The following is a 23,736-nucleotide window of genomic DNA, read 5'->3' on the forward strand; positions in this document are numbered from 1 at the left end:
AACTGGCAGCTCAATCACCAGAAATTTACAGTAAAATAGATTGTAACAATTTTACTGTAAAATTCTGCCATTTTTTTGACCGCAAAATCCACAGATTTTTTTCTTACAGTGTACTGTATTTTTCGGACTATAAGGCGCCCTTAGAATCCGCGACAGTGCGCCTAATGTAAGGAATAAGTTTGGTTGAGCTTACCCACCTCGAAGCAATTTTATTTGGTACATGGTGTAATGATACGTGTGACCAGTAGATGTCAGTCAAACATAAGAGATAAGTGCAGGCTGTATCGTTTGAAGTGCTTCAACAAAGGAGTATTTTTATGGTGTGTGTATAGGATCAGACATATTATCTTTCGTTTTGTTTCGCAATATTATACAAAAGCAACTTTTCTTACCTTCTGGTACCTGCTGATCTGTATGTGGGACCAGCATAAATCCTGAAAAATTGCGCATGTCCGCCTTTGTAATCCGCGCCGACACCGTAGTCAATAAGCTTCTTCTTTTTCTCTATCTTCTTGTTATGAGACATTCATCCGCTGCTGTTGCCATTTCTAATATAAAGTAGTAGAGATGTCCCGTAATATCGGACTGCCGATATTATCAGCCGATAAATGCTTTAAAATGTAATATCGGAAATTATCGGCATCGGTTTCAAAATTTTCGGTATCGGTTTCAAAAAGTAAAATGTATGACCTTTTAAAACGCCACTGTACGGAATAATAGGGAGAAATACAGAGCGCCAATAAACCTTAAAGCCACTGCCTTTGCGTGCCGGCCCAATCACATAATATCTACGGCTTTTCACACACACAAGTGAATGCAAGGCCACTGAGGGTGGCCGTATAAACAACTTTAACACTGTTACAAATATGCGCCACACTGTGAACCCACACCAAACAAGAATGACAAACACATTTTGGGAGAACATCCGCACCGTAACACAACATAAACACAACAGAACAAATACCCAGAACCCCTTGCAGCACTAACTCTTCCAAGACGCTACAATATACACCCCCCCCACCCCCCAACCCCGCCCACCTCAACCTCCTCATGCTCTCTCAGGGAGAGCATGTCCCAAATTCCAAGCTGCTGTTTTGAGGCATGTTAAAAAAATAATGCACTTTGTGACTTCAATAATAAATATGGCAGTGCCATGTTGGCATTTTTTTTTCCATAACTTGAGTTGATTTATTTTGGAAAACCTTGTTTCATTGTTTAATGCATCCAGCGGGGCATCACAACAAAATTAGGCATAATAATGTGTTAATTCCACGACTGTATATATCGGTATCGGTTGATTTCGGTATCGGTAATTAAGAGTTGGACAATATCGGAATATCGGATATCGGCAAAAAAGCCATTATCGGACAAAGTAGTGTAAAGTTCTTACTTATATCTGTCAGTAAACTCGCCATGAAAGCGCAAAAAAATACCAGTGTAGTGAGTTTACATTATTTACCGGAGGAACTTTAGTTATTAGAGTTCCGGTCGGACGTTTTTTCACGGGACACATTTCCTGTGTTGTTGTTTCCGGATGAGGAGATTGATTTAAATAAAGTCTGAATGTCATTAAAACAGTTAGTTCCATCTTTTGACACTTCTTCCACTCCCGTCCTTGCACGCTACACTGCTGCAACAAAGATGACGGGGAGAAGACGCTGCCAAAGGTGAGCCACGTAAATAAGACCGCCTATAAAACGGCTCATCCGGAAGCGACTGTCAAAAAGCGGCTCGAAGATTATGTAAAACATAATCTATGCAACATTTTGACCAAAGAACCATCATTACATGTTATGTAGACCACGAGGAAGTGTTTTAAATTTAGAAAGAAATAATAATAATATGACTCCTTTATTGCGCCCTACAATCCTTATATATGAAAAAAGATCAAAGATAGACCATTCATCAGCAGTACGCCTTATTATCTGGTGCGCCCTATGGTCCGGAAAATACGGTAGGTAAAAAATACATTTACTAATCAATTGCATAGGTAATCGAGTGACAATATCATGTGGGTAATCCTTATACATGTATGTTTCCTTTATCAATGTTACAAGCAGCCGGCCCTCAGAGGGCAGCCAAAACTGCAACGTGGCCCTCAATGAAAATGAGTTTGACACTCCTGGTCTAAGACCAACTACACCCATCTATCAAAAATACAAAATGGTTGGTTTCACCTGGATAGCGCAAAGCTAATTTAGAACACTTCGCTCGACACAGACGTCACAATGTCATCAAAGCTCACCTTTAAGCTGTCACTCACAGCACTGACCCTTTGGGACATGAATGAAATAGGATGTATATGTCTAGAATACAATAAATCTCTTTGTGGCATCATATGAGAAAGTTATGTACAAGTTTGACTTTTGCATCTCGTTGCCCATAGCTGTGGTGCGTTCAAAGACACTCGGATAAAGTTAGAAACTGAGGCGTCACTAGGTTTTAAAGGCTTAACCCCCATTCGATGCACTACTGCTAATATAATCATAGTAATAATGATGTATTGTTATGATTTGCATGTTCTTATCATGATAATTATTTGTGTCTCATCTAATCTCTGCTTTACACTCTGAAGTCAAGGAAAATGTAACACATTTATAATCATATTTAAGTAGAGATGCCTGCCGATATTATCGACCGATAAATGCTTTAAAATGTAATATCGGAAATTATCGGTATCGTTTATTTATTTATTTTTATTTTTTATTAAATAAACATAAAAAACACAAGATACACTTACAATTAGTGCACCAACCCAAAAAACCTCCCTCCGCCATTAATATTCTGGTTCCTACAATATATATCAATATATATCAATACAGTCTGCAAGGGATACAGTCCGTAAGCAATATGATTGTGCGTGCTGCTGGTCCACTAATAGTACTAACCTTTAACAGTTAATTGTACTCATTTTCATCAATTACTAGTTTCTATGTAATGTATGTACAAATTCCAAGCTGCTGTTTTGAGGTATGGTAAAAAAAATAATGCACTTTGTGACTTCAATAATAAATATGGCAGTGTCATGTTGGGACTTTTTTCCGTAACTTGAGTTGAAGTTGTTCTCTTATTTTAGTAAACCTTGTTATATTGTTTAATGCCTTCAGCGGGGCATCACAACAAAATTAGGCATAATAATGTGTTAATTCCACGACTGTATATATCGGTATCGGTAGATATCGGAATCGGTAATTAACAGTTGGACAATATCGGAATATCGGATATCGGCAAAAAAGCCATTATCGGACATCTCTATATTTAAGTGATATGATTACTTATATTCATAGTCTGGTCACTTTGTATTCAATTTGTTGGCACTATTTTGTAAAAAAAAATAAAAATGGATGTAATATCATCTTTATAAAGTCACAAACCTAGTTAAGTTTTTAAAATGTGTTTTAGAAAGCTGGTTTCAACCAAATCCATGTAATTATTAGTTTTAGTGGATGTAAACATACCAAATTATTTGCCACTTGCCAAAATTTCAAATGTTATTTTTTAGAAATGTCCTTAGTTTTAACAGCTATTTACTTATTTGTAGTCTTTGACTTTGCATCGTCATATTAGCAGGAACAATTTTGTCTATTCCAGTTTGAACATGTACGAAATGAGAAAATAGCTGTTCAAATAAGATTTTTTTCAGATTTTCATAGAAAATCTTGTTTAAGGATTCTGCAACATCCCAAGGATGCTTCATTTAAGAATTGCAAGTTAAATTTTGGTTGTTTCCAGAATAAAATACTTATTTCAATCTTAAAAAGTCCTGCTAAATCTTCATTTAGGATGTCTTATCAAGTCAAATAACTGGCTACACGTACAGATAATTTCGCTAGTTTTTAGTTATTTTTTTGCTGTGTGTGTATGGGGCGGTGAGGTTTGAGTTAGGGGCACCTTCAGAAGTCTTGTGCATGGGGGCCCCGAGCTCAAGCCCTCCTCCTTAATGCAGTTTTGGTCCTCAATGCCCTCCTTTTTTATGGAAGCAGTTCATTCATGAAACATCATCATTAAAAATAATCGTTTTAAAAATCCTCTTTATTAATTGATGCCCTGATAGTGACGTTGTTCTTTCTGTATGTAGAAAGGAAATAATGAATAATTCAGCAAGTCAGCAGCCACTCGACTCGTGCATAATTGCATTCTCTCCTAAAGGTGACGATCAACATCCCTTTGCTGCCCGCCATCGGCCCTTCGGACCGTCTGCAGTGCTCCTTCAAGACCTTCCAGAGCGAGGGCGTTATGTCGGAATCCGGCCAGGTTTCCTGCGACCTGCCCCGCCCATCGCAAATACCGCAAACACCAGAAGACCAAGGTACAGTGTGGCTAAAAGGAGTGTTTTAATCTCCTCACTCGTGGGGGGATTGTGCATGAATAAATTGCCTTGCAATATGAATGAGCGCAACCTTAATTAAATATAAAGAAAAAATGTGGGGGTTTTTTACACCGGGAAAAAGGATGGAATTAGCGTTCGACAATTCAATTAACAGTAGCCAGGGGTGCGGTGTTTATTGTGAGCGTGTCGGGAGTCCAGACTTTTGGAGTAACATTAGATTAACACACATCCATATCACATTTCAACACATTACGGATTGTTTTGAAATATTCCCTTATTTTTTATAGTATATCTGGAGGTCTTGCTCCTCCGGGTTCTCTGGACCACCAATGACGGACATGACAGCCGTGTTCATCTTTGTGAACAATGATTTAAATTGCAATAAGTTGTACTTTTCAGCAATGTTAAAGTTTCTCTCGCTTGTTCTCCACCATCAACAACCTCCTCTCCTTCCCGACTGCTGCCTTTAACAGAGCGACAGGTGATCAGACAAACACTCACAGCTGTGTCATCGACGCAACTGTCACTAATCTCGAAGCCGATCCTGACACACCCCGCTTCGCTGCAAGTCCGCAGGCCACGCCCCCCCTCCACACACATATTCAACCATTTTTTGGTCCTAAATTAAGCATAAAAATGGCGAGATATACTAAGAATATCAATACTTACGTAGTATTTGCCGCTAGAGGAGATCCAACCAATCAGAACGCGCCGTTCAGTATTGTGGCCGCTGATTGGCGCAGCCTCGGGCAACATTACTATGAAGGGTTAAAAGAGTGTTATTTCGTGTCGAGAGGACTCTCACAATGTTGAAAATTGAATTAGAAGGTCGTAAACAGTTTTTTTTATGTCCTACTTATGAAAATATTTGATTCATTCATGGCAGTCATGTCCGAAACCATCTAACAACGATAAACCAAAGATTACTGTGTGATGACACATTTTCGTACAGCAAGGAGACAAAAAAGAACCAATTTTATAAATATGGAATTTATTGTATTTTACATTTTTAAGTCATTCAATATTGTTAATAATGTGAATATTTGGGCACCACACAATTCGTTTCTTGGAGGTAACGATTCGATTCAGAGTCGATTCCCGATTCAAAACGGTTCTTGACACAGTCAATACTTTTTAATTACACCAGGTGTTAGTTCTATGATTAACTGTGTTCCTCCACAAAATAGACACACAGTTGTGATAGATTTCTATATGACTTCGAAGAAAATGTTTTTTGTTTAGGAAAATTCAACCCAAACATTTAATAAAGTCAAACACAAATAAGGCAACAAGAGAAGTGTCACACGTTTCTCTTTTGTAAAGTAAATCTGTACAGCAGATATAGAAGATCATCTACATCCTATGTGTCAAAGTCAAGGCCCGCGGGCCAGATCTGAATGAATTATCTATGGTGATTAGTATTAGAACCGGCCCGCAGGCCACAGCCGCCTGCCGCTGTTTCGCACGCACCAATACTCCATCAGTTTTGGCGCTAGGAATCTTCAAAATGGGACCCCAGGGACCCCATCAAGTCATAAAAATGGGGTCCCACAGTAAATTTTTGGGGTCACACTTTTTTGTAAGCGTTTTGAAAATAAATGATAAATGTATGCGTTATCCTGTTATATCTCACATTCTATATTGTGTTTTAGAAAAAGGTTGTCATAAACGTAATTAATTTTTAAAAAATAATATAAAAGAAAACACATTTTTATGCATATGTAAATGTAATCAGTTCTAAACATTCGTTCACTTTCTTCTTTCCTTCATGGATCTAAACTTTACCGCTGCCTGTATTTTTTTCTATATTATTATTGTAATACTTTCAGAATGTGTTTGTTCTATTTTTGGCCAAAGTAAGACAAAGAAAACAATCTGAAGTTGTCTTCCTTTTTTTTGTTTTAATGCCATGAGTTTAATAGTCAGGGCCCGCGTGTGCACAAATTTTCCTCCATGCGGCCCCTCAGCTAAAATGAGTTTGACACCCCTGATCTACATAAACATTATGATTTGTCTGACTGGCTGGACAGGACAGATAACAAAAAAAACAAAGATTTTAGAGATTTTAGATTATTTTTTTTTATAATCGATTAAGAATCGTTATATAAAAGAATCTATTTTTTTGACAAACCTAATTAATAAAAAGATGTAATTGGTAAAAAATAATATAAAACTAATGAAGCATTGGCTTTATATAGCATTTTTTAGGTTGGTTTTTTTGTTTGTTTCTTTTAAGAATGAGGATGCATTACCCTCACACCAATAGTAAATTATTTATTCAACCCCCTTGGAAAGTGTCAATCTAAACTGAACACTGTTGAATTTGTCAGTGAGTCTGGACTACTCCTCCTGCTGTGTTGAGTTGTATTATTTATTTGCTTTTCCATGTGACAGTCTACGGTTTAAGAGGGGACAGACTTGGCTGAGAGAGAGAAAAGTGTAGACAGTTGCATCTATTATACTGCTTGTCATCGTTGGGGTCACAAGTAAGCCGGAGCCTGTCCCATTTGACTTCAGGCGACAAGCGGGGTACACCTCGGACTGGTCGCCAACAGTCTCATGTTTTAGCTTGAGTAAAATACCATATCGGAAAACAGAAATCACATATACCTACCACTTTAAGAGGGGACCGCTGCAGCGAAAAGGCTTGGCAATTAGAAACCGAAAGGCGCTATTTCTGATGGCGCTGTGCTACTGGATCTCATTAGATGTGTGTAGGTGTACCTAATGAAGTGGTCAAAACTGGTGTGTCCGCAGACTTCGTGGCCGTGCCTGTGAGCATTTTCGTCAACAAGACGGTGGAGTTGGCCATGCGCGACTACCAGTTCTACAACTGCGCCGCCACCGTGAAGAAGTCTGAAAACACGCCGTAAGTGACGAGTGTGTGTGTGTGTGTGTGTGCGTGTGTAGGTTTGTACACAAATGAATGATTTCTGTATCTATTTTCATTCCTCCACTCTCCTTTTTTCATCAGCAAGCGGAGGAAATTGCCTGTTTTCTTTTTCATTAATCAAAATATGAAAATCGATCTCACCGTGTGTTGTCTCTTGTATTTTTTTCTTGCTTCCATTTTCTTTCTTTTTAATTTATTTCATGCTGCGCCGCACGTGATGAACGAGCTTTGCTTATGTGGAGTCGCTGAAATCCATTTTGCTGTCACCAGCACGGATTTTCCCTTTCGATGAGTTTGCAGACGTACTTTTTAAGGATGATTTTGTGAAACGTGGCCAGAATGTTTTGCTATTATCATCATTAGTGTTATCTCTTTAATGTCACCATCCTCTCGTTTGCAATGATGTATGGATATTTTATTATATGCATTCACTGTTTTCCCTCGGGACCAGTTTGGTTCTATTGACTCACATTATAACCACCTAGTTTTGCTAGTTTCAAAACTGAAGAAAGACATGATGTATTACATTTCTATTAGACTTTAATAAGTGGAATCATTTTGAGTTTGAGTTTATTTGCAACACGCATACAATTACAACATGACACATCACAATTTCTAGTTTTTCTATACAACATGTTCAAAAAAAAAGTAGGAAGAAGCAGTTATTTTAATTCTACCCCTTTACTTAAGTTTTATTCACTTCCTGTTCTCAATGTATTCACAATACCCTCCATAAGTAATAACATACAAATAAATAAATAATAATTAGTGAAGAAAGTAATTTTTCATATGGTGAGATAAATAAGATTATCGAGACAATAAATGGATGGATGGAGTAAATTCTGAATGTTTATCATGGTTCTTCTTCTTTGTACTTTGTAAACACTTTAAGTTTGAACAGTCTCTTAAACTGAATCATATTAGTACTTTGTTTGGTTTCTTTGCTTAATCCATTCCATAATTGAATTCCACATACTGATATACTAAAGGTCTTAAATGTTGTACGTGTGTACACATGTTTTAAATTACATTTTTCTTTCAGATTATATTTTTCCTCTTGTTGAGAAGAATTGTTGTACATTCTTGGGTAGCAAGTTATAGTTTGCTTTGTGCATAATTTTTAATTCGTGGAATTTCAGTACTTTCACCAAGTAGCACCTCAGAAAACACTTGGCTCTCCAACTACCACCGTAATGACAACATTAAAACACAGTACTGTAGTAGACCTAAGTATTCATTAAGTACCACCATAATTACAACATTAAAACACAGTAGTGTAGTAGACCTAAGTATTCATTAAGTACCACCATAATGACCAACATTAAAGTACTGTAGCGTAGTAGACCTAAGTATTCATTAAGTACCACCACAATGACAACATTAAAATACAGTAGTGTAGTAGACCTAAGTATTCATTAAGTACCACCATAATGACAACATTAAAATACAGTAGTGTAGTAGATCTAAGTATTCATTAAGTACCACCATAATGACCAACATTAAAATACTGTAGCATAGTAGACCTAAGTATTCATTAAGTACCACCACAATGACAACATTAAAATACAGTAGTGTAGTAGACCTAAGTATTCATTAAGTACCACCATAATGACAACATTAAAATACAGTCGTGTAGTAGACCTAAGTATTAATTAAGTACCACCATAATGACAATATTAAAACACAGTAGTGTAGTAGACCTAAGTATTAATTAAGTACCACCATAATGACAACATTAAAATACAGTAGTGTAATAGACGTGGTCACTGTAACTTTACACACAGTTTGACACTGGGTTTGAATATGAACTTACGTGATTTCTACAGTTTGAGAATCCCCGGTCTAATATATTGTGTGTTCCAAGGTGCATGTCATGCGTGGCCAGTCCGTGGGGCTGCCAGTGGAACACACGGGACCACACGTGCAGCGACATGGACAACGCCGTGCAGGACTCCAACGTCATCAAGCACCGACAGGTTGGTCACGAGTCACTGGCGGGTCAAGGTCTCTCGGCATTAGCCAAAAATTACAATCAGGTCCGGTTGATCTAAACGGCGACGGGAAAGTAATTAAAAAGTGAAACTAATCCCGGTATCAGCCGTGGTTGTTTATTGGAAGCTGCTGTATCAATTTACAAGTCAGCAGATGTTTGCCTGATACACTTATCTGTGGCTGCAGATGAGATTGTCTCCTACGCTTCGTGCTTTACATATTGACACGGGGAAATAGGATGACTCCGCCTAAAACAACCTGCCTGAATGTTGTCATTAAAAGCAGACTGAAACTGTTCTGCTGCATTCAGCCTTTGGCCACTTTGGTAAAGCCATCATTCAAATATGCAATGCAGTATTGTGGATTATTTTGAGTCACTTGGTTTATTTCTGTTTGCAAGGCAAAATACGGTAGTCAAAAAGTTTATTTAGCGTACCGCTACTTACGGAGGATGTTCAAACCGGGGGTGTCCAAACCGAATGCGGTCCACCGCCCATCTTCAGAAGACAGTAGGAGCTCAATTTCAATAAACAATCTGGCCGCGGGAGTTGATTTCATATTAAATTTAATATACCCAGGTCTCTGACGGGTGGAAACCTGTCGCCATCTTGTGGACGAAGATAGAAACTCAGGTCAGTGACCATTATGTGTACTTTCTGTACATTTCAAGCACAACATTCACTTATATGACCCAATCCAAACAACCTTTCCTAGTCATGGTGCAAAAAGTCAACACACATGGTCACGCATACCACAAACTGCTCACTGAAATTTGTGGATATTATTTGAAAAAATTCCATCACCATTATAAACTCGAAATTGCACTCATTTATCAATTGCAAGGCATGATCAATCAATCAATCAATCAATCAATCAAACAAACAACCGATGTTTATTTATATAGCCCTAAATCACAAGTGTCTCAAAGGGCTGCACAAGCCACAACGACATCCTCGGTTCAGAGCCCACACATGATGGGGAAACATGCAAAATACTCTCTCCACACTTATCTATGTTGGACTTTTAGCTGCTTGATATTTTTAAATGTTTACAAAGCTTTAAAGAGGTTGTCACAGAAGTAAACAAGGTATAAGTTGAACTTTCACATATTCTTAATATTCAACTATAATAATGATTAATTATATATCTTTATCTATTCTATTATTTAATATGTAAAGACACACACACACATAAATAATTATATATATATATATATATACATATATATGTATGTATATATATATATATGTATGTATACTGTATGTGTATGTATATATATACATATGTATGCATATATATGTATGTATGTATATATATATATATATATATATATATATATATATATATATATATATATATATAAAGGCCAGCAGACAGCAAAACGCATCAATTGCATTCATTTTAATCAGCCCCATAAGTATAAAAGAAAATTGCTGAATTGAGAATATGTTGAATTTTTTTGTCTGACCGTTCGTATGTTGCCACACACGAGTAGGAAAGAGCGGTCTCGTCTGTCTACATAATACGTTTATTGTGTTGCTTTGGTCCAAATCTTGCATAGATGATGTTTTGTAGACCGTCCTCGAGCTGCTTTCTGACCGCCTCTTCAGGATGCACCGTTTTGTGGGCGATCTTATTTACTGCGTCTTCTCCCCGTCATCCATGTTGTGGTTTTTAGCACTTCCATATGGCGTCTACTGACAGATATAACGAAGAACTATACGCTACCTTGTGTTAGAAATAACAGCAGAGGAGGATGCATGTGCATGTACAAGCCAGTCTGCCCCACAACAAGAAGATAGCGATAAAGAAGGAGCTTATTGATTACAGTGTGGACTTGGGCAAAGCACTTTGTGTAAATTTAAACATCATATGGAGAACTCCAAATCCCGAACAGCTCGTTTAAGCGTAGACTGAAGGAAGGTAAGGTTGGTTTCTCCTGGCTGGATGTAAACATTCATCCATAGATGAAATTGTATTTACAAACCCCAAAACCAGTGGAGTTGGCACGTTGTGTAAATTGTAAATAAAAACAGAATACAATGATTTGCAAATAATTTTCAACCTATATTCAATTGAATAGACTGCAAAGACAAGATACTTGAGGTTCAAACTGGAAAACTAAATTTTTTGCAAATATTGGCTCATTTGGAATTTGATGCCTGCAACATGTTTCAAAAAAGCTGGCACAAGTGTCAAAAAAGACTGAAAAAGTTAAGGAATGCTCATCAAACACGTATTTGGAAAATCCCACAGGTGTGTTAGAAGTAACAGCAGAGGAGGATGCATGTGCATGTACGAGCCAGTCTGCCCCACAACAAGAAGATAGCGATAAAGAAGGAGCTTATTGATTACAGTGTGGACTTGGGCAAAGCACTTTGTGTAAATTTAAACATCATATGGAGAACTCCAAATCCCGAACAGCTCGTTTAAGCGTAGACTGAAGGAAGGTAAGGTTGGTTTCTCCTGGCTGGATGTAAACATTCATCCATAGATGAAATTGTATTTACAAACCCCAAAACCAGTGGAGTTGGCACGTTGTGTAAATTGTAAATAAAAACAGAATACAATGATTTGCAAATACTTTTCAACCTATATTCAATTGAATAGACTGCAAAGACAAGATACTTGAGGTTCAAACTGGAAAACTAAATGTTTTGCAAATATTGGCTCATTTGGAATTTGATGCCTGCAACATGTTTCAAAAAGCTGGCACAAGTGGCAAAAAAGACTGAAAAAGTTAAGGAATGCTCATCAAACACTTATTTGGAAAATCCCACAGGTGAAAAGGCTAATTGGGAACATGTGCTAATTGGGAACAGGTGAGTGCCATGATTGGGTATAAAAGCGGCTTCCATGAAATGCTCATTCATTCACAAACAAGGATGGGGCAAGGGTCACCACTTTATGAACAAATGCGTGAGATTGTCGAACAGTTTAAGAACAATATTTCTCAACAAGCGTTTGCAAGGAATTTAAGGATTTCACCATCTACGGTCCGTAATATCATCAAAAGGTTCAGAGAATCTGAAGAAATCACTGCACGTAAGCGTAATAGACATTGAAAGCCCAAGTCCTTCGATCCCTCAGGCGGTACTGCATCAAAAAGTGACATCAGTGTGTAAAGGATATCACCACATGGACTCAGGAACACTTCAGAAAACCACTGTCAGTAACAACAGTTGGTCGCTACATCTGTAAGTACAAGTTAAAACTCTACTATGCAAAGCCAAGCCATTTATCAACAACACCCAGGAACGCCGCCGGCTTCGCTGGGCCCGAGCTGAACTGATGCAAAGTGGAAAAAGTGTTTTGTGGTCTGACGAGTCCACATTTAAACTAATTTCCAAATCATTGTCCCTTAGATTCATGCATTTCTCACCAAAAAAATTAAATAAATAAACTCAATAGCATATTTGTACTGGTTTTTTTTTGTGTAATGCTGCGACGATAACATGCAGACATGCAACGGCGTGGCAGATTGTTCACAGAAATGTGCTCCTGTGTTTTTTTTTAAGGGAGCAAAGTGTCCTCGGTTTGAGAATCCTGACCCGATGCTGATCTCCGTGGGCCACAAGAGCGCAATCGGCTTCGAGGGTATCAATTTGGCCCTTTACCAGGTAACGTGCACAGAGAATAACTCACTGGACGTGTTTTCAAAAGCTGAGTCACGTTTGCCTGTCTCTCAGGGGCGTGTCTTCACCATCGGCACTGAGCTCATGCGGAACGTGGAAGAGGAGGTCAAGTTTGAGGGGGGCGGATCTTTCTACAGCTTCAGTGGATTTAATGTGAGTTTTGACCATTTCAATACTTTATTGATGCTATAATCCTCATCAACAGTTTCTTCATAATTCTTCCTCGATCAGGCATGTAATTTTTCCATCTATAGTCTGATGGAAAAATATAAAAAAATATTTTCCTTTCTTTTTTTTGTTTTTTACGATCTACAATGTGTGTTAAAATCTTGATCCGTCTCTTTGCCATCCTGCCAACGACGACGGTTTTCTCGTAACGAGTACGGTTTTTGACAATCCAGTGGTAAAAACTACGATTTTCCATTAAAAACTATTAACTTAAAAATGGAAGCTACGTAGCGAAGCAACTCCACGGGCAGGGGACAACATAGAGGGGAAACCTCCATGATTGGTTGGTTGGTTTACTATGATGAGTCACGATTGGTTGGGATTAGGGCAAAACCAAACGGACGGGCCAATCAGAGTCAAGATAGGGCGGGCCATCGAATCAGGAAGGGAAATCACAACAGACATCCCAAATGACGACACGAGAGTTGGAGAAGAGAAGAGGGAATTTTCAAGCGGGCGAGAGGCACTATAGAGAGCCTGCTGACCTCTGTCTGGACTGGAGCCTGCAATGCCTCAGACTGGAAGTCTCTCCAGAGAGTGGTGAGGACGGCGGAAAAGATCATAAAAGATCATCAGGACTCCTCTTCCTCATATCCAGGAGATCGCAAAAAGCCGCTGCCTGACCAGGGCTCAGAAAATCTGCAAAGACTCCTCCCACCCCCACCAAGGACTGTTTTCACTGCTGGACTCTAGAAAGAGGTTCCGCAGCCTCCGAAGCAGAACCTCCAGGTTCTGTAACAGCTTCTTCCCTCAGGCCGTAAGACTCTTGAACGCATCATAATTAAATTAAATTATCCTCTCAACTCCCCCCAAAAAGGATTAACTCGCTGGAATAAAAAAGACAATATAACATACATCCATAAACGTGGACGCATGTGGAAAAAGTGCAATATATTTATCTGTACAGTAATCTATTTATTTATTGATATATATTTATTTATTTTATATATATATTATATATATTATTTATATATATTTATTTATTTATATATGCACCTTATTGCTTTTTTATCCTGCACTACCATGAGCTTATGTAACGAAATTTCGTTCTTATCTGTGCTGTAAAGTTCACATTTGAATGACAATAAAAAGGAAGTCTAAGTCTAAGTCTAAGTCTTATACAGACGTATATTAAAAAAACTAGTGGAAGATGGCAGAGGGATTCTCTTCCTTATATTTTTCTTTTAGCGATGTAGACGACATCCACAATGAGTGTACTTGGCCACATTTGGACAAATGTATGTGTCTGGATAAAAAAAAGTTGTTTAAATGTGTATTCCACTGGAAGACGTGGAATACACATTTAAGAACACACATGATTGTGGCAGACATGTGATGTCTGTTTAAATGCTACATTTCATTTTCATTGCTGTTTTACAACAAGACATTGTGTTCATTATTTCTACTGGTATGGGGGCCCCCAGACCCCCACCTTATTTTCAGTCTTTTCAGTTCAAATCACATGCCTGCTCAATATTGACACGTTTGTGTTTATGCTTACCAAAATCGACTGGGAGCGTCCTTAGAGGAGCACACGCCCACGAGGAGGTGCAAAGACCAAACAAGAACAGCTGTGACACATTACACCGTATTATTATAAAGTCGTTTTTACATATTGCATATTTACACAGCCCATTTTACACACCCAGTCAACCCTGAGGCTGAGCGGCTCCCTCTAATGGACGCATTCTTCCGATTGCAGCTATTTTCGTGGCGTCTGCACATTGTGAGCTCAAGCGGCGTTTTGCCCCCCCCAGCTGTGTTCCTTTCCGACAGAAAGTCTGTCAGATGCAGAATGATTTTTTTTCCCCTCTAAGCAAGCGGCCCACCATGTAGTAGGGCTTAAGTGGCATAAATCACTGGATTCTATGTTGATTTATTTATTTTTTCCTCTCCACAATCTGTTTTTGTAGTTTTCCTACAACAAGTCACAGGAGACCAATGTTGTTCTTTACGTGAAGGACAAGGAGCTGGGCAAGAAGATGGACAGCACGCTAAATGGTACGTGTCCTAAATCGGATACAATACAAACATCCAAACATCCATTTTCTATTCCGTGTATCCTCATTACAGTCTCGGGTAAGCCGGAGGAAGCTGGGGTCGGCCCCAGCTTTCTTCGGGTGAGAGGCAGTACACCCTAGACTGGTCACCCGTCAGTCGCAGGGCACATATAGACAAACTTTCACACTCACACCTAAGGACAATTTAGAGCAGGGATATTCAACTGCCGGCCCAAGGGCCAAATCAGGGAATGACACCATAGCGGCCCCCGAGTTCAGTTCAAAACCTGGGAGACCAAGATTTTTGCAGCAAATTCTTAAAAACACTATAGAGTGCTCCTGTTTGACACTGTCAACACATTGGGAGATTTGAATTGGCATTTTAACCTTGCTCACATATATAGAACACGGTGGTCCAAACTTGGGATTTACATAACTGAGGCGTTCCTCAAGGCACCCCTTTGAGTCCTCTCCCTTTTGGCAGTTACACATTGTAATGTGATTTATGTAACTAAGGTGTTGCTGTAGCTTGTTTACTTTACATGCAGTCAGTAGTCATTTGTTCAACTTCTTAAGTTTTACTTGTGGTGTACCTCAAGGTTCCATCTTAGGTTCTCTCTTTATTATCATCTGGGCTATTCAACTGGCGGCCCACAAGTTAAATTCAAGAAACTTGGGGAGGTGATCCTAATCACACAAAACACAGTGACAAGGGAAGTTGGTTGTGCGTAATAAGGGGCCCTTTAACGCGAACATACAACTGACAGATGTTGCGATTCTTTCAAATTTGTACAAACGTTTACTAAATGAGATTTTAATGTATCATATCGAAAAACAAACCAAAAAAATTGTTTTAATTTTTTTCAAAATTGTTTTACTTGTGGCAGCCTACCACAAGTGTGTAAATATATTTATGGGAAACACTAGATTTATTCTGGGATGCCGGTTTACTTTTGATTAGTTTGAATTTAGAAAGTTTTTCCAAACTTTTTTTTGGATAGAAAAAAATAAATAAAAGGATCTTAACTGTCATACAACCACTGCTCGTAATAATAAAGTGAAAAAAACAACATAACTTGCTGTCTTCACTTAAATGATGAATTTGAATGAGTTCTCCATGTTTTTTCGTTTAAAGGGGAATTGCACTTTTTTTGGAATTGTGCCTATTGTTCACAATCATTATGAGAGACAAGAAGACAAAAGGTTTTTGTTTTTTTTGCTTTCTAACATATAAAAAAATGGCTCGTTTTTGGTGGCTAGCAATGCAGCTAATGGGAGCAATCCATTCTACCTCTAAATAAAATCACAAATAATGCATTCAAAAATCGTCAACAATACCTCATTTATGTTCTGTAACTTGTATAATAACCAAACTGTAGCAACATTGTTATTGTAAGAGTGAACACTGAGGAACTCTTTTTCTAGCGTCGTAACACATCGGGGTGCTTCGATATTATCCGTAGAAGCTAACTATGGCACAAGATAAGCTACCTTTTACGTCAACACAATGCAATAGGACAATAACCTGTACTGAGTGAAAAACATGAACAATCATATTACAGTATCTGTAAAGTATTATTTCATGCTTTGTTTGTACACAGATAGCCAGACAGTGTATGTACTGTAGTGTACAGTGATGTGCTGCATGTATCATGATCAATAGTTTCGTGACTCACTGGATGGACAGTTGTCCGATGGTCCAACTAGCCGGGGACGTTTCCAGTTGATTTGGCTAAACACTCCAATAATTCGGCTTAGCTTGGCTCAAAAGTTCCAGACTTGCAACGTGACCAAATCGCACCGACATCACTCTCTGGGCTTTTGTCTGCTCAAACATGTTACCCTCTTCTTCGTGCTCGCTTCTACAAGCAACAGTTCATCCTCCGTATATTCAGCTTCAAAAATAAAAGGTTATAAATCCTCATTTGTCCAAAAATAGTCGTCTTCGTTGTCTGTTACCAAGTCTGACATGATTAGAACACACACTCGCATTTTTGTTTGTGGAAGTACAAACAGACAATAGATGCCCGAAGTCGGACGTACACTGCTATGGAAACGGAAATAAAAGTGCCAAAGAAGGAAGTCTCGCTACTGATTAAAATGATCAAAATACAGTAAATACTGAACATATTACATATTGTTATGAAGGTGTCTGTTACTACATTATATATATACTTGCAGTGTGTATATTGTATATATTACATATTGTTATGAAGGTGTCTGTTACTACATTTTATATATACTTGCAGTGTGTATATTGTATATATTACATATTGTTATGAGGGTGTCTGTTACTACATTATATATATATATATACTTGCAGTGTGTATATAAAACATATTAAATATTGTTATGAAGGTGTCTGTTACTACATTATGTATATACTTGCAGTGTGTATATAAAATATATTACATATCATTATGAAGGTGTCTGTTACTACATTATATATATACTTGCAGTGTGTATGTGTATATTGTACATATTACATATTTTTATGAAGGTGTCTGTTACTACATTATACTGTGTATATATATATATATATATATATATATATATATATATATATATATATATATATATATATATATATATATATACTTGACGTGTGTATATTGTACATATTACATATTGTTATGAAGGTGTATGTTACTACATTATATATATATATATATATACTTGCAGTGTGTATATTGTACATATTACATAGTGTTATGAGGGTGTCTGTTACTACATTATATATATATACTTGCAGTGTGTATATTGTACATATTACTAATTGTTATGAAGGTGTCTGTTACTACATTATATATATACTTGCAGTGTGTATATTGTACATATTACATATTGTTTTGAAGCTGTCTGTTACTACATCATACATATATATATATATATATATATATATATATATATATATATATATATATATATATATATATATATATATATATATATATATATATATATATATATATATATAAAAAGTTAAAGTACCAATGATTGTCACACACACGCTAGGTGTGGTGAAATTATTCTCTGCATTTGACCCATCCCCTTGTTCACCCCCTGGGAGGTGAGGGGAGCAGTGAGCAGCAGTGGTGCCGCGCCCGGGAATCATTTTTGGTGATTTAACCTCCAATTCCAACCCTTGATGCTGAGTGCCAAGCAGGGAGGTAATGGGTCCCATTTTTATTGTCTTTGGTTTGAACTCACAACCTACCGATCTCAGCGCGGACACTCTAACCACTATATACTTGCAATATAAAATAAAATGTTGATGGAGGGTTTTAAAGTTGTTTTAGAGACTTTGAAGGCTACAACAGTCACTCCTATTAGCCACATCGTGAAAGTGTTTTTTATCATCTTTAAAAGCCAATAAAAAAGATGTGTGTTCTTGTCTCTCATAATGATTGTGAACAGCAGGCAAAATTCCCCAAAAAGTGCAGTTCCCCTTTAACAACCCTGTGAAGTGAAAGAGAAAGCCAAACAAGACTGGAGTTAATCCTTAGATGCTCCCTGAACCTCGGTTCTGCACGACTATGGTTGTGTGCGGCTTTATGAACATAGTTTTCCTGATCAAATACCGAATTCCACTGCTATTTAAGATACGACGTGTCAAGTAGGTCTATTGTGCACTTATTGTTATTCTGCTTCTTCCCATGTAGTCACCCTGTACAACTGCTCGGTGGGCAGAGAGGACTGCAGTTTGTGTAAGAACGCCGACTCCAAGTACACGTGTGTGTGGTGCCACAAACTCAAGGCCTGTGTCTACGAGAAGCTGTGCACTCCCGATGCCGCCAACGCAGAGTGTCCCGCCCCCAAAATCACTGATGTGAGTTTGCTTTAAATGTGCGATTAGTAATGAGAAGAAGATTGGCTTATTGATCGGAGCAGTTTATTAAATACTATTTTGTCCTTCCACAAAAGCAGAAGTGTGTTTCTCCTTGAGGACTCGCATGCACACTCGATCAATTTGTTCTACACTTTGGTCATATAGAAGCAAGTCCATCATTGATTGCGTGAAAGTCAGACTTCAAACTGACTTTTTTTTTTTTTTTCATTCGTTAGTTAAAACTTTTCTAATACTCCAAGGAGCTGTTATTAAACATCTGAGTCAGTAAAAGCTAAACACGACAATGGGCTTGTATTTTATGCAGGAGTTTTACTACTGTTTGCTTTTTTATTCATTTTTAATACGTGAAAGAAAAACTACATCATACTGACTTTTATAATGTTTTTTTTTTTTCTTCCGGTTTAATGTTTAACTGTAATATAGCTTTACTGCACACTTTAATGAGAGACAAAACAAGAGCTCTATTAAAAATGTATATATATTTTAAATACGGCAACATTATTCAGCTCCAATATACGGTATATAAACACACACACAAAATAAATTATATATATATATATATATATATATATATATATATATATATATATATATATATATATATATATATATATAATTTATTTTATATTATACTTGGAATATTTTTAATTAAACTGTCTTATATTCAGCCTATTTTTTTGTATTAATATTACATTTTTGTTATTTTTTATGATTTGAGTATGTGGATTTTTTGTTGTAATTATAAACTCTAACACATTGTCCAAAAAAGCCACTCTCGGTGAAATTCAACGCTGCTCTACCTCTCAGATTAAAATGTTTGATACATTTCTTGTATTGTGCAGGTGTGCCTAATGTTATGGCCGGTGAGTGTAACTGATGTAAAGGTTCTAGCGCAGGGATATCAAACTGGTTTTCATTGACGGCCACATGGCAGTTATGGCTGCCATCAGAGGGCCGCTTGTAACAGCGAATAATGTATGAATATGCCTCTGGATTTAATTATTAATTATATAAATTGTTTTAATCAGACTTTCGATTTTACAGTAAAAACTTTACATTTACAAAATGTTACTGTAAAATATAGTGGGGTTTTTTTGTTTTTAAACATTTTACAGTAAATGGAAAAACAGTACCACTGATTTTTGGGGGGGTTTACGGAAAAAGCTGGCAGCTTAGTTGCCAGAATTTTTGTGTTAAATTTACATTGGATTTTACAACATTATATTGTTAATGGAAAAACAGTCCACATTCTTTTTTTATTCTGACAACTTAGCTGACAGTTTTTCTACCGTAAAAACAAATGTGTTAAAAACAACAACCATAGATTTTACAGTCAAAAACTGGCAGCTCAGTCAACAGAATTTTAACGCAAGAAACAGTAGTAGTTTTTATCAATTTACAGTAATATGCTGTACAGAGCAACGTAACATTTATTGTCATTTGCTGTAAAGTATATATATATTTTTTTTAGAGAGAGAAAATGAAAACATTTTTGGAAAGTATGATTATATTCTGTAATATTTGTTGCAATATTGGATACTATTAAAGTTTAAAATGTATGCAATTTCAAGCAGTACATATATTTTTTCTGTCAAAATGAAAAAAATCAATTACATTCAATGAGAAAATATTAAGTACTTTATTGACATATCATTTCCAGGTGTGATAAAATTATGTCGTGGGCCAGATCTGGCCCCCAGGCCTTGAGTTTAACACCTGTGTTCTAGCGTCACACTTGACCAAATGAAGCACTTTTATCTGTTCTTGTAAATGTCGAACCCACTACCTCCTTTCATCTACCATTACACTCCCTAAACCCAGATCCTCCCTCGCTATGGCCCCCGAGAGGGTGGCATCGCCGTCACCATCCGCGGCTCCAATCTGGGAATCCGCAAGGAGGACATTAAACGCATCACTGTGGTTGGGGAGCCTTGTGTTCATCAGCAGGACAAGTACTCTGTGTCCACCAGGTAAGAGAAGATACGTAAAACAAAAATATATAATGTGGTGTAACTTTGGCTCTGGTCGCACTCCTAAACATAAGTACAACAAAGAATTAGCGTACTACCAGTCCCACTTTCAACTGTATTATTCATCAGAAATAATAATAAAGGGCACGTACAGTAGTCACAAACAAGGAAGTTACGATGTCTCCTTGTCCCTTTTACAATTAAAAGCCTTCTTTTAAAAGGACATCCTACTTCAAATAAATATGCCTGCTACTCTCTGCAGTTGAATGAATGAACACTATTTGAGAAACATTAGGATTGTGCACTTCCTTGTATTTCACTTGCAACACATTTATCAGATGTTGGGGCATTTTTTTTTTCAACTATCTGCTGTAAATTTCCAAACAATCCATTACTAACCCTTAAAAGCTTCTTACAATGTACACACACATTTAATTCTAATGACAAAAACATTTAATAACATGATTCAATTTATTTTGTATTTTTCAACCCTTTAAAGGGGATGTTTGCAACCTTAAGCGGCTGTCTAGAGGGCTCTCAATTTCGAGATTTGAGCACGTAAACTAGGCCCCATGTAACACACACACACACACACACACACACGTTATGATTTTGTCAGCTAATGATAGCAATTTGGCAGAGGTTTGTTACTAATATTAACTATCATTCAATGTATAGTTTATTATAACAACATAACTACAAATACTCTTTGTTGCTTCTCTGGGACTGCTTTTATGACAATCAATCTAGACTTTTTACCCACGCCGGCGAACAATCTTTATTCAACATAATTAACGGCGCATCCTGAAGACAGAAAGCGACTTGAAGATGGTCTGCAAAACATAACCTATGCAACATTTTGACCAAAGAACCACCGTTACATGTAATGTACAAACCCCGTTTCCATTTGAGATGGGAAATTGTGTTAGATGTAAATATAAACGGAATACAATGATTTGCAAATCATTTTCAACCCATATGCAGTTGAATATGCTACAAAGACAACATATTTGATGTTCAAACTGATAAACATTTTTTTTTTTGCAAATAATCATTAACTTTAGAATTTGATGCCAGCAACACGTGACAAAGAAGTTGGGAAAGGTGGCAATAAATACTGATAAAGTTGAGGAATGCTCATCAAACACTTATTTGGAACATCCCACAGGTGAACAGGCAAATTGGGAACAGGTGGGTGCCATGATTGGGTATAAAAGTAGATTCCATGAAAGGGTCACCACTTTGTCAACAAATGTGTGAGCAAATTGTTGAACAGTTTAAGAAAAACCTTTCTCAACCAGCTATTGCAAGGAATTTTGGGATTTCACCATCTACGGTCCATAATATCATCAAAGGATTCAGAGAATCTGGAGAAATCACTGCATGTAAGCAGCTAAACCCGTGACCTTTGATCCCTCAGGCTGTACTGCATCAACAAGCGACATCAGTGTGTAAAGGATATCACCACATGGGCTCAGGAACACTTCAGAAACCCACTGTCAGTAACTACAGTTGGTCGCTACATCTGTAAGTGCAAGTTAAAACTCTCCTATGCAAGGCGAAAACCGTTTATCAACAACACCCAGAAACGCCATTGGCTTGGCTGGGCCTGAGCTCATCTAAGATAGACTGATACAAAGTGGAAAAGTGTTCTGTGGTCTGACGAGTCCACATTTCAAATTGTTTTTGGAAACTGTGGACGTCGTGAAGAAAAGAACCATCCAGATTGTTATAGGCGCAAAGTTGAAAAGCCAGCATCTGTGATGGTATGGGGGTGTATTAATGCCCAAGGCATGGGTAACTTACACATCTGTGAAGGCACCATTAATGCTGAAAGGTACATACAGGTTTTGGAGCAACATATGTTGCCATCCAAGCAACGTTACCATGGACACCCCTGCTTATTTCAGCAAGACAATGCCAAGCCACGTGTTACATCAATGTGGCTTCATAGTAAAAGAGTGCGGGTACTAGACTATGTGTGGCGCATTATGAAGCGTAAAATACCACAACGGAGACCCCCGGACTGTTGAACAACTTAAGCTGTACATCAAGCAAGAATGGGAAAGAATTCCACCTGAGAAGCTTAAAAAATGTGTCTCCTCAGTTCCCAAACGTTTACTGAGTGTTGTTAAAAGGAAAGGCTATGTAACACAGTGGTGAACATGCCCTTTCCCAACTACTTTGGCACGTGTTGCAGCCATGAAATTCTAAGTTAATTATTATTTGCAAAAAAATAATAAAGTTTGAGTTTGAACATCAAATATCTTGTCTTTGTAGTGCATTCAATTGAATATGGGTTGAAAAGGATTTGCAAATTATTGTATTCTGTTCATATTTACATACACAATTTCCCAACTCATATGGAAACGGGGATTGTAAAAAAAAGTCCACTCCGGAGGATGCTGGTTTTAGGGGGATGTGTTACGATTGTGTTGGCCGTGACCCCAGGAATAGAGACGGCAAGCAAAGTGCAAGTAAAATGTATCAAATAACAAAAAAAAAAATAGTGCAACAGGCAAGTGCACAAAAAGGACTGAACTGTCAAAGAAGCATAGGGGCAGCAGGGACACACCAAGCTCATAAGGCATAAAAACCACCCACTCTGGCAACCAGTAACGACTGTTACCTGATTGCCAATCAGCGCTCAGACAGCAAAAGTAGTGGCAAAAAAAAAACAGGAAATGGAAACAAAATTAAAAACGCTGGGCTGGGCGGGAAATAAAACAAAACACCACAAAAATTGTCGTGAGGCATTATGGCAGGATGTACACTATTGCAAACATCAATAGAGACATTGACTTACTGTAACATTTCAGAAGCAAAACAATAGTAAAA

At 37.5% G+C, this 23,736-nt stretch overlaps 1 protein-coding gene across 6 annotated transcripts in view; it reads left to right on the forward strand.

Moving 5' to 3' along the window:
• The window catches only part of plxnb2b (plexin b2b), a 523,354-nt gene that overhangs the window by 392,214 nt on the left and 107,404 nt on the right, over positions 1 to 23,736 (forward strand). For all 6 annotated transcript variants that reach the window (XM_061969610.2, XM_061969615.2, XM_061969611.2 and 3 more), the window contains 8 exons: positions 4,150 to 4,309; positions 7,088 to 7,199; positions 9,088 to 9,199; positions 12,734 to 12,835; positions 12,905 to 13,003; positions 14,992 to 15,079; positions 18,741 to 18,907; positions 20,750 to 20,898. In XM_061969610.2, the coding sequence (XP_061825594.1) occupies positions 4,150 to 4,309; positions 7,088 to 7,199; positions 9,088 to 9,199; positions 12,734 to 12,835; positions 12,905 to 13,003; positions 14,992 to 15,079; positions 18,741 to 18,907; positions 20,750 to 20,898 (989 nt within the window). The remainder of the gene's footprint in view (positions 1 to 4,149; positions 4,310 to 7,087; positions 7,200 to 9,087; positions 9,200 to 12,733; positions 12,836 to 12,904; positions 13,004 to 14,991; positions 15,080 to 18,740; positions 18,908 to 20,749; positions 20,899 to 23,736) is intronic.

The sequence above is a fragment of the Nerophis lumbriciformis genome, linkage group LG10 (genome assembly GCF_033978685.3).
Source record: "Nerophis lumbriciformis linkage group LG10, RoL_Nlum_v2.1, whole genome shotgun sequence".
Taxonomy (NCBI): Eukaryota; Metazoa; Chordata; class Actinopteri; order Syngnathiformes; family Syngnathidae; genus Nerophis; species Nerophis lumbriciformis.